This window comes from Carassius carassius, chromosome 31 (assembly GCF_963082965.1).
Source record: "Carassius carassius chromosome 31, fCarCar2.1, whole genome shotgun sequence".
Classification (NCBI taxonomy): Eukaryota; Metazoa; Chordata; class Actinopteri; order Cypriniformes; family Cyprinidae; genus Carassius; species Carassius carassius.
Window position 1 is genome coordinate 29,235,712 of NC_081785.1, and position 12,972 is coordinate 29,248,683.

The following is a 12,972-nucleotide window of genomic DNA, read 5'->3' on the forward strand; positions in this document are numbered from 1 at the left end:
TACCAGCGAGGAGGTCAACAGGAGCACCCTGCTCACCATAACCCTCCATGCTGAGGGGAGCGATGCTTCAAAGTGTGTTAGTAGAGACACACTGGTTGAGTGGAGCCCAAGGTACCTGGGTATAACCAACTCAGAGAAAGGGAACGAAGCTAATACGCTTACCCTTATCATACAGGATTCCAGACACTGACCACTCATGTGGATTTTAGAAAGTGTGCAAAACTGCTAGCATGCACACTTACCACTTTTGTGGATTTTAGAAAGTATGCAAAGTGTTCACGTGGAAACTTACCACTATGTGGATTTCAGGAAGTACACAGATGCTCAGCATGTGTACTTAATTTCCTAAGCATCAACTCTGGGGAGCGGAGGCTTTGGCAGCCAAAAGAAAGCCTACAAATCAGATCACTGTCCATGACGGAGCTCTAAAGAGAGAAGGCCTCGCCAGGATAACTCTCTTAAACGAGAGGAATCCTTGCACTCAACCCTATTGGAGAAACTCTTAAGAGTGGAGGCGTCAGCATGACGACTCCCTAAAACGAGAGGAGACCTGACTACACTCAGCGCTAAAGACATTTAGCGAGGCTCACAAAAAGAAGAGGAGCCTACCTACCAATAGTACTGTCCAAGCGGAGCTATGGAGAGCGGAGGCTTCATCAGAATGACTCTCTTAAATGAGAGGAAACCTACACACTCAATCCTAGTTTGAGCTCTTAAGAATGGAGGCCTCAGCATAACGACTCTTTAAATCAAGAGGTTGCCTGACAACACTAAGCGCTAAAGACAGTTAGCAAGGCTCACAAAAAGGTGATAATACCAATAATACTGTCTAAGCAGAGCTCTGGAGAGTGGAGGCTCCATCAGGATGACTCTCTAAAATTAAATTAAACCTAACAACGCTCAACCCTCGTAGGGGAGCTCCTAAGAGCCGAGGTCTCAGCATAATGACTCTCTAAAACGAAAGAAGACCTAGCCACATTCAGCGTCAAAGGCAGTTAGTACAATGCAGAAGAGCCTACACTCTCCTTACTGCCTAGGCGGAGCTCTGCGGATGCTTCAGCAGAATGACTCTCTAAAATGAGAGGAAGCCTAGCACTCAATCCAAGAGTGGAGGTCTCAGCATAAAGACTCTCTAAAGTGAGAGGAGACCCGACTACACTTAGCGCCAGAGGCAGATAGCGAGGCTCAAAGAAAGAGCCTAAAAACTCGTATCACTGCCCATGCCGGAGGTCTGAAGAGTGAAGGCTTCAACAGGATGACTCTCTTAAATGAGAGGAAGCCTGGCTCTCTCCTTACTGCATAATCGGAGCTCTGGGGAGCAGAGGCTTCAGCAGAATGACTCTCTAAAATGAGAGGAAGCCTAGCACTCGATCCTCTTAGAGAAGAGTGGAGGCCTCATCATGACAACTCTCGAGAGCGAGAGAAGGCCTGACAACACTCAGCACTAAAACAATTAGCGAGATTAGAGAGCGACATTAACTGACAAAAAAGTAGCCTACAAACCAATAGTGCTGGCTAAGCTGAGCTATGAGGAGCAGAGGCTTCAGGAGAATAACTCTTAGACAAGAGAAAGCCTAACAACACCCAACCTAGTTGAGGAGCTCTTAACAGTGGAGGTCTCAACATAACGATTTTCTAAAACGAGAGGATACCCGACTACTAAATGCTAGACACAATTATTGAGGCTCACAATAGAGCCTACATACTAATAGTTCTGTCTAAGCAGAGCTCTAGGAAGCTGAGAGGATGAGGAGGCTCAAACAAGAGCCTTACAACTAAAAAAAGTGCCTTTTTACACCATTCAGGAGCCTCCTTCGCCAAAAATGTAGAAAACCACATTATACACTGTTCCTATTCTGTAAAAAATGGACAAAAAGGAGTTCTGGAAGAAAACCATTCCTCAACAGATTCCTTCCATGCCCCGCCTACAATTCCCGTGATCAGCCTGCTTAACTGCCTCGGCAGCCGTGAGACCCGAAACTCGGGTGAGAGGAGCTAAATTCTCAAAGAAAATAAGGCATTCTCAATGCAATCACACACCGCAGCGTGGCTATCTCTCCCTACACACTCTGATCAAACACTTAATTCCCTCAAGAATCAGGCAAAAACAGAAACCGCCGCAAATGTATCGCATTAAACTTGTTCAACTCCCCTGAGAGGCGAACGCACTCGTGCAAACACTGGCAAAAAAGCTTGAGTACAGACCTCTGCTCCACAAATGCAACAATGAGCGCATCCTTCTCTCGTGAGTCAAACACATATGTGCTTCGTACACAAGGTCTCCTCAGACAAAAAAAAGAGGATGATGTGTTCTACAGGTGCCCTTTTATATCAGCAGTCGCTCATTTGCAAGTTTATTGTCGTTATTTCATTCATGCTCCAACACCGGTCATGCTGACAGCATTCCCTTAGTGCCCTCTATAGGATGCAGCGTGGAGTTCACTTTGAAAGGGAACAGTGATTAAACTGACTAGGAAGCCAGCCAATTAGAATCAAATATTCAGACAGATCATGGTATAAAATATACATAAACATTTGTTAGGCTGAAAAGTATATCATTTTATAAAACTTTTTTATTTTTGTGAAAATGTTTATTGTTTGGACTGCAAAGTTGTTTAAATTGTATTTATTTTTATTGTCATTTTACAGTTTAGGAAGGCATTGGTGGTGTTTCAAAGCAACATTGATACCTAAAACATTGTAGTCCTGTTCTAATAACAGACTTTTCCAATTTTGCAAGATTTAATAAATATTCAGAAGAAAAATTCCCCATTCCCAAAAATGTTTACATTTTGGGGCATGTCACTGGGGCGGTAGCTGTAATGGGACCATTTTGTACGTTTTTATCCCTAAAAGGTGCATATTAGCATCTTAGAGTTGTAAAATGTACCCTTAAGGTACTACTTTGAATCTTTTAGGGGTGAAGAGGTCCCTTTGATGTTAAGCTGTTGTACCCCTAAAGGTCCCATTTTTTGAGTGAATTCAGAAAGTTCATCAATCCACAGTGAACAACATCAAGTTGACCTCTGGCAGGATTGTAGTGCGTGTGTTTTCACCTTTGCTGGCACCATCTTTGGGAAGAGTGCCTGATTGGGTCCGGTCATGCTAGAGAAGCCATGACACAGGTGTTTTTGGGTTATATGTCAGCTCTGCGTTGTCCTCGCCATATCTCTCATCACCGTACGTGAAGAAAAATGCCACACACAAAAGAGCTGCCAAACGCAGGGCTCTTTGAAATAGTGCTGACACGGGGCCTGTTCAGATGGGGGTTGTCTGCAGCCATGAATGGTAGAGTTCACCGTGGCCTTAGGACACGGCTCTATGAATTTCCTAGCTAAAAGCGGGTCAGCCTAAGCTCCCTGAGGCACTGCCAACCATCCCAGCCATGTTGACACTTTCCCCTCGTCCAGATGACAGGCACCCAGAACAGGTGAAACTACCAAAAATAAGGGCCCCTGCCAGGTCCAGCTACCCTCAGCGAACCACTGACAGGAGTTAGGACAAGCCCTTTTGCAGGGGCTTTACTCAAGAGGGGATTGTTGTTTTGAGAGAGGAAAAGGAGCCCGTGGTCAGCTGGCCCTCACGCAGTTACGGGCCAGAGGGCTAATCCACACTCAGATGCTTTCCGCACTGGCCCTAAGCCCTCTCTCTCCCACACCGCCACCCTCTTTAAAGTAATGACATTCGAGATCCACTCGCTGTGAATCAAGGGGCAGACAACACCGTAGAACACACTGGCTTTCAGAAATACATTGCTCTTGTGTTTCATTGAAGATATTCCAATTTAAGCTGCTCATTCCTCTCACATATGTGGAATCATCCAAAAGATGCATTCAGTGCTCTTATTGCCTTAACATTAATATCAAATGACAAAATTCATAACTCATTTTACTTTTGCATTTAACTACAGCGAGAAACAGAAAAAAATGGCCCCCAATGTAGGGCTTTCCAATTGGGGTTGAATACTGGTGTGAAATGTATTACTTTTTTTAAATAACAATATGAAAACAAACATTAGTTTATCTTTTGGAATAACATGCATGAGTCTCCCACTATTAACTATGACTTTTGTCTCAGTGAACTCCTAATTTGCTGCTTATGAATAGCTAGTAAGGTTGTTGTTAAGTTTAGGTATGGGGTTTAAGGATTAATTGATCTAAATATGCTTATGTTGAATAAGAAATGTATATGTGCTTTATAAATACTAATAAACAGACAATATGCTAGTAATATGCAGGCTAGTTAGTGAGAATTGGTCCTTAAAATAAAGTGTTACCATAAGATCTGAAAGACCTCATTATACTCTGATACTCTCATTATACTCATTACAAATCGACAGATCCTCTGGTGTGGAATGTGACATGAGGAGCATGTGAAACCATTCAAAAGACACATTCAGTGCTCTTATTCTATAGTCCCTCTAATTTTTTTGTTTGTTTGTTTTTTGTTTAGTTTTTCCTGCTGAGCAAAACATTTCTTTTATGCGGACATTTCGGCTATTTGAGCAAAAACATTCTTTATACCGGAACTGTACAGCACAAACACAAAAGTGTGTAACTTTAAAGGTGACCCATTATCCAAAAATCACTTTTATAAGGTATTTGGACACTGTTGTGTGGCTGCAGTGGGGAAACAACCAGCCTATAATGGTATAATTTTTTTTTTTATAAAAAAAATGATGGAGAGCCAGAGCCTGCTTTGACCGACAAGCCATCATCCCATGGAGCGACAGAGCTGAGGATCGCCCCGGAGCCAGAAACCATGATATCAGTCCAGGTGTGTGAGCCGGCAACACTGCCTGCCACGAGGGAGAAAGCCACAGAAGATGTGAAGGCGGAGAGGAGCTCTGCCCCCTGCACCGTGGCTGAGGGTAAACTTAATGTGGTGCGGCAAAAGAGGCAAAATGAGGAGGAGGATCTCATAGATAGGGAGTCTGAACTTGAAATTGAACTGTCCCCTCTCCAATCTCCGTCGTCTCTGCTGGTCCCATCCAGCCCTCCTTCGTCTTTGGTTTCCTCGTCCAGCCCTTAGGGGGCTATCAATCCTCCAGTGCCTGCTCCTACAATGTGCCCTCCATTGCCCGCTCCTCGAAAATTGTCTGCCGTCGACCATCCGCCGGCCTAGGACTCCACTCCTCTGGCTCCACCTCCCTCCCGCAGGCTCTGTCAGGCTCCTCCTGCACTCGGCTCCACCTCCGACCTCGATCGCTGGTGCCATCTGCTCGGCCTTGGCCCTCCAGATCCTTGGTGTCACCCTGGTTCATCGGCTCTCTGTCTGCCTCCACCTGCTCTGCCACCGTTGGTCGGCCAATTGGAGTCATCGGCCCTTCCTCCACCATGGCTCCTCCCTCCGTTGGCTCCACCATGGTTTGCCATCATGACTGTAGCCTGGGTCCCGCCTGGCTCCTCCTGCTCCAGGTTCCTCCCTGGCTCCTCCCTCTGTGGTTTCTGTCTGCTGGCCCCCCATTGTTCCATGTTGGAGGGAGGAGAAGGGGGAGTAATGTCACGCCTCTGGACTCATTATGTTGCATTTTTATTCCTCATGTTTTCTGTGTGACCTATTTTCTGTCTCGTGTTAAATTTGTCATTATGTTCAGGTGTGTATTGTCAATTACCCTCTTTAATGTTCCCCTTATAAGTTGCAATCTGTTTGGTTGTCCGGTCTTATCAATGTGTACATGTGTTTCTGCTTTCAATTCATGGATTATCACTATGTGGATTATTAAAGACATTGTATCATCCTCTGCCTCATTTACGTGCTTCTCTCCCACACCACACCGTGACAGAGTTTCATTCTCTTTTTATGAAATCTGTAAACCGCATTCACTGGCTCTAACTCTACAGCGACACCTACTCTGTAGTGGTTTGCTCGAGCATTGCAGTTATTTAGCATTTACTAGAAATTGGTCACTTGGCTTTCTCAACTAAGTTTTCATTTTTCTTGTGCGCGGCGTATTATTTCTTAAGCGCATTCGCGATGTAAGAAGTGCATGGTCGCACACATGCCCAGCTTAGAGGAAATACTGCTCTAATTGTCTTAGGGGTCAATTTGAAATAGCATTTGTAACTTGTTTTACTTCTACATTCAAGTACAGTGAGAATCAGAAAAACGGGCACCCAACATAGAGCTTTTAAATTTGGTTTGAATACTGGTGCAAAAGTTAATACTTTTTAAATTTGTTTTCAAATTGAATAACATCCACTAATGATATATATTTATGCATTTAGCAGACGCTTTTATCCAAAGTGAATTACATTGCATTCAGGCTAACAATTTTCTCCTAACATGTGTTCCCTGGGATTCGAGCCCCCAACTTTGCGCTTGCTAACGCAATGCTCTACCACTTGAGCATGAATGAATGAATAAATGAATGAATTATCTAGTAGCATCTAATTTGACTGTATAGCTGTAAGTTCACAATACATGTTGTACTGATCAAACCAGTGAGATCTAAAAACCTCATATCACACCCCGATCCATTACAAATCGGCCTTCTTCTTTTATCTCTTTCCCTCACCCTTACCCTCTTGCCTCGGGTGTAACAGGAAACCAAGTAACAGAGTGCCAAGGTTTAATTCCTGGCAGCATCTGTTTAATTATGCCAGTTACTGTTCTAATTAAAACAGGCACCTATGTACCTCTGAATCTTTACACCGGCTTTGTGATGGCTGACGGTAGCATGTGACATGGATTGTTTCTGCCTGGTCGACGAGATCTTTAGAGAAACCTGACGAATGGAAAATGCAGTCAAATGTGACAATAAAAAAATAAAAAATAGAAAGGAACACAGCTTAAACCAGCCTGGTGGTTTTATCTGACCTAGTTTGATGTTTTAGAATGGTTTGGGGAAACTATCTAAACCAGCTGAGACTAGTTTCAGCATGGATATTTTTCATGCTCATGAGAAAAACTAGACCACAGTGTTATATTTAATCTATTTAATGTTAGTAGCATTAGCATTATATTTCAGATTAGTTAGCATGACAATTTCAATGACAAGACAAAGAATGAGAATATGCCTTTGTTTAGGACTAAAGTTATGTCCTTTAGGTATTTTGTAATAATAAGCTTGTTAAGTCAAACCATTTGGGCCAGATTTAAATTATTTTACGGTCCGTTTGCTCAGTCCAATCTTTAGCATAATTCAAAATCATTTTTTCTCTCTCCCCACCGTCTGTGACTATCAATAAAAATATTAAAATTGTAGTTAGGAGAAATGAGGTTTTACTGCGACTTAACAACCATCAAATGATCTCCCGGAGTTTGCGAGGAAGAGTAGGACCATGGAGACCAGCGGGTAATTAGGTTAGTGGGTTGTCAGTGTCAGGAAATTGAAAGACAATCCTAATCAGATTTCTGTTTCTAGGGAATCAAATAATTTGTATAAGAAGAAGAAATCTCCTGATTTGACTTCTAAAAAGATAATGCAGTTTGTTGTCGCTGCTCTTTGTTGCACTTTCTGTGTCATATTTGATGAAATAGACATTGCAATTCAGATCAAATGCAATTAGCAGCTGTACATTTCTGGGAAAAGTTTAAAATGCAAAGTGTATACAGTCGAATGAACGTTTGTAAGGCTGCGGTCATTGCATCTGAGTAACGCTGATGCAACAGTGTCCAGCTCTTACGCTGCTGCTCTCATTTGTCGGCTGATTATGTGTGCTTTCCTCCACTCAGTGTTTTTCTCTTCTCTTCTCCTCTGTCCTGCTTGTGTTTTTTTTGGGGATTTACTATAGCATGTGATGACATACTAGAGTTTTATACAGCACAGACCAAAAGTTTGGACACACCTTCTCATTGAAAGAGTTTTCTTTATTTTCATGACTATGAAAATTGTAGAGTCGCACTGAAGGCATCAAGGGCTATTTGACCAAGAAGGAGAGTGATGGGGTGCTGCGCCAGATGACCTGGCCTCCACAGTCACCGGACCTGAACCCAATCGAGATGGTTTAGGGGTGAGCTGGACTGCAGACTGAAGGCAAAAGGGCCAACAAGTGCTAAGCATCTCTCGGGGAACTCCTTCAAGACTGTTGGAAGACCATTTCAGGTGACTACCTCTTGAAGCTCATCAAGAGAATGCCAAGAGTGTGCAAAGCAGTAATCAAAGCAAAAGGTGGCTACTTTGAAGAACCTACAATATGACATATTTTCAGTTGTTTCACACTTTTTTGTTATGTATATAATTCCACATGTGTTAATTCATAGTTTTGATGCCTTCAGTGTGAATCTACAATTTTCATAGTCATGAAAATAAAGAAAACTCTTTGAATGAGAAGGTGCGTCCAAACTTTTGGTCTGTACTGTATATATTTATTATTTCACTATAGTTTTAGTATAGTAATAGAGTTTTAGTATAGTATATAGTTTGATATATTTTAGACAATCTATATACACACAAAAAAAAATTCTCAGAAATTACTAGTGAATTTCACAAATAATTACAAAGAAAGAGCAAGTAACACTTTGAATTAAATGTAAGATTTTGAAGTAGAAACATTTAAATTAGTTTTTTTTGTGTGTGTGTGTTAATTTAGAACTTTTCTTTTTCAGTGTAGCAACCTTGATGTCAACTCCATCAGACAAATATAAATATACCGTTTTAGATTTTAAATAACTTCCCTATTTGTAGCAGCACAAAGACACAACAACTGCTTCATTTAATGTGATGTGCAACATGTGATTATTTTGCCAACAAGATTTTCTGTCTGACTCTAATATAAATGTAATGGATGGAGGTGAAAATGCAACTTTGCGAGAAAATAAAAACACAAATGCTTAATATACTAACCCAAAATAATTATGTTAATTCACAAACCTTTGGTCTTTGCCATCGCCGTTTCAGTTGTTATTTTTTCCAGTTCTCCAGATCAGTCCAGATTTCTGATTTAGAGCTTGATTTTAGGCTTGTGTGTACAGTATAACCCTCATCTGTCAGATATAGATTCAGATGCAGTCATTTTCTCATATTTAAACTGATGTGAATGAATAAACAAACAGCTCAAGTATTACAGGTTTAAGAGTGGTGAGTAATGTACACATGTAAAAGCATTCTTATCAAATAATTGGATAATAAATAAGATGTTATGTGGCATTTTTAGCGTGTGTGTTAGAAGCATGCAAAACTTCAATAATGTTTGTGTGATTTAAGTACGACTGCTCAACAGCTGTTATTTTACGGTGGAAAGTGGCCAGTTTTGCAGCTGATGGCGTATATGAGTGTTGTGCGGTTGGCGTTCTCGGCGGTGCTGCTGATAAGATTAATAATGAGAAGGTCCGTCTGTGAGTTCATTGACCCTGTGTTAAATATTCATCTGTTTAGATGTGCGGCAGGTGTGTAGTGTCACATATGGAGGCCTGACACCTCGGTCACACGCTGAGAGCGCAGCACTCGTCCCGCTGAAACCTCGCTTGCGTCTGTCTGCCTCTCAGGCTTGTATGTTGTTGTTTTGCTGAATCTGTCAGCTCTTTCCTTGGTTTAAATTTCTCTTAAAGGAGAAATGATTTATTTACGCTCTGATACTGTTACTATAGAGGCTTGTTTGTGTGTGTCTGTGTGTGTCTCAGAAAAGAAAAAAGAAAAGAAAATAAAAAAAAAACCTACAAAGAAAATACTGGGCCAATTGCAAATTAATATTAAAATATCACATATTTTACACAGATTCCCTCTTATTTCACATGAAAACAATGTACTTGTTAATGTGTGTTTAATCCCTTTTAGTGTTATTTTAGCATCATTATAGTGATAATCATACTGATACTGTTATACTTTTTATTAATATTATTAAACTTTTTATTTATTTTTTTTATTTTGTTTTCATTTTAATTTTAGTCAATATTGTAGTCATTTTTTATGTCATTTTATTTATCTATTTTTATTACATTTTATTTCATATACATGTATTTCAGTTTTAATTATTTTAGTGCATCAAAAACTAAATGAAAATGAGAAATGCTGCCTGGGCAACTAGCTGAATTAAAATAAGTTTACCTTTTTAATAAATGTATTATTTAATTACAGTTAAAGTTAATTTTATATCAAATTATATGAGTTTTTGATTAACACATACAGTACTTTCAGTAAAATAATAATAATAATGATAATTGTTTAGTAAGTCCTGATAGAAAATTGTAAACAATACAGTAACAATTAATTTGACTATTTTATTTAATGTAACAATGCTTTCAAATCTTTTTTTTTATTTATTTTTTTTATTACAATTGTGACCATGTCTCTTACAAGCAAGATGTAGAACAATCATATTACAATAACACTGTATATCAATAATAGAGTCTTATATTATTAATTATTAACTATTAATTATTAATTATATTATTAACATTATATCAAGTACCAAATGCTGTATTTGCGTCTGTTTCATGATACAGAACTTTGACACAGATGTAAACTTTGAAATCCTCTTTCAACGCCTTTGGTAGTTTGATTTCTCATGTCACTCATGTGAATATTTTGTCAAAAAAAGTTTATGCTCTTTAGACTCAAAACAACATTTTGTTCACAGATGTGATTAAACGTGTATTGATTTTAAAGTGTATTTCTGTGTGTGATATATCGTTTGTGTTCGATCAGGTGTTCGGCTAGATCGCGTACGAGGAGGCCGACAGAAATACAAGAGGAGAATGGATGCAGAAAACACAGCCTACCTGGGGCTCACACTGCCACCGCCAGCCAAAAAACCCTGTGAGGACTCACACACACACACGCACACACACACACACACACACACACTCACTCACACACACACACACACACACACACACACACACACACACACACACACACACACACACACACACACACACATACATAAACACACACACACACACACACACATACATAAACACATACATAAACACACACACACACACACACACATACATAAACACATACATAAACACACACACACACACACACACATACACACATACATAAACACATACATAAACACACACACACACACACACATACATAAACACATACATAAACACACACACACACACACACACATACACACATACATAAACACATACATAAACACACACACACATACATAAACACACACACACACACATACATAAACACATACATAAACACACACACACACACACACATACACACATACATAAACACATACATAAACACACACACACACACACACACACACACATACATACACACACACACACCCACCCGCAAACACACACATACACACTTACACATACACACACTTACACATACACACACTTACACATACACACTCTTACACATAAACACACACACACACACACACACACACACATACATACACACACACACACCCACCCGCAAACACACACATACACACTTACACATACACACACTTACACATACACACTCTTACACATAAACACACACACACACACACACACACTTACACTTACACATACACACACACATATTTATTTTAGTTATTAATGAAGAAATAATTAAATAAACCATAAATAACCTTGTTTTATAAACATGCATAAACACAAACATATATATTATCCTTTAAATGTTTTATTCTTTTTTTACCAAAAGTTTTACAGTAACTGCTCTATTGAATGTCACACTTGTGAATGTAAATATGTAAATACAACCTATTTGAAAGACATTCAACCATTCAGTAACATTCAGCATGGTTTGTTACTGTAATGTTTATCAGTATGCACAAACAGTAGCATAACAAAATATATAAATTCTCATCAGTATTCCAATAGTAAATAATAATTTGAAAGTTCTGATATATTGTAATGTATTATAATGATTTATTAATGAGTATGAACATGATCACACAATGGTAGAAAATGTATGTTATGGATAGTTTGTGAATATTTCTGCAGTGAAGCTGAAACAAATAGTTCAAGTTTTATTGTTTATCACATGTCCAGTGTAAATGCTGGTCCAGGTGATTTCACATCATCATGACTCTATTTGTGCCTCCTCCTCATCCTCAGTGACGAAGATCGTTTCCCATCTGCTGGTAGCGGAGCCAGAGAAGATCTACGCCATGCCAGACCCCACCATGCCTGAGAGTGACATCAAAGCGCTGACCACGCTGTGTGACCTGGCCGACCGAGAGCTGGTGGTCATCATCGGCTGGGCCAAACACATCCCAGGTCAGTGGAGGCGCTCTGGACACCAGCACACGCCCGACTCATTGTGCAAATCTATATTTACCACCTGCAGAGCTCAGATTATTATTTATTAACAAATAAAAATGCCATGGAGAATTGCCTAGAGACCTGTGCCTACAATATGTGTGAAAGCATTTAGCTGTGTGGCAGTTAAAGGAAGAGTTGTGTACACACAGTGCAGCCTATCTGTGTTGTGTTTTAGGGAAGATGGTGATCATTAGCTGGTTGAAGTGCTATCTAGTAAGGAGATTAGGAGGATGTTAACCCCCTTAATCACACACACACACACACACACACACACACACACAGTGCTGCGTCAGCACTGAAAGCCTTTCAGCAAGGAGCTTACAGTGACTGGATCACTACCCAAAAACACAGTCTCCTCAAACTGCTCCTCAACACACACACACACACACACACACACACACAGCTATCTGTGTGGGAATTGACATAGACTTCTATTTTTTTTATACAGATCTAAAAATATTTTCTATCCACTAAAACTACCCCTCACAGTAAACTTCTATTATTTTTACATTTGTCAGACAATAATCATTAAGCATTTTGTCTGACAACAGGCTGAACACACGATATGTCAAATATTTCTGGTTATTGTGGTCCCCACAATAGAGGATAAACTTGCAAACACACACACACACACCTTAAATTCTCTCTTTACTTTTTTTGCCTAATCAGTGCTGTGTACCTTCAAAATCTTTGTTTTGTTTAGCTTTCTGTTTATTATATATATATTTAATTCAGCTTTTCAATAAATGTATTTGCTGTCATTACATTTTC

The 12,972-nt window shown here is 39.8% G+C and overlaps 1 protein-coding gene across 3 annotated transcripts in view; it reads left to right on the plus strand.

The window, feature by feature from the left end:
* esrrb (estrogen-related receptor beta) overlaps window positions 1-12,972 on the plus strand; it is a 72,246-nt gene that overhangs the window by 42,678 nt on the left and 16,596 nt on the right. For 2 of the 3 annotated variants that reach the window (XM_059519473.1, XM_059519472.1), the window contains exons 4-6: window positions 9,320-9,433; window positions 10,589-10,699; window positions 11,995-12,156. In XM_059519473.1, the coding sequence (XP_059375456.1) occupies window positions 9,320-9,433; window positions 10,589-10,699; window positions 11,995-12,156 (387 nt within the window). The remainder of the gene's footprint in view (window positions 1-9,319; window positions 9,434-10,588; window positions 10,700-11,994; window positions 12,157-12,972) is intronic. The other variant, XM_059519474.1, reaches the window with a different exon arrangement.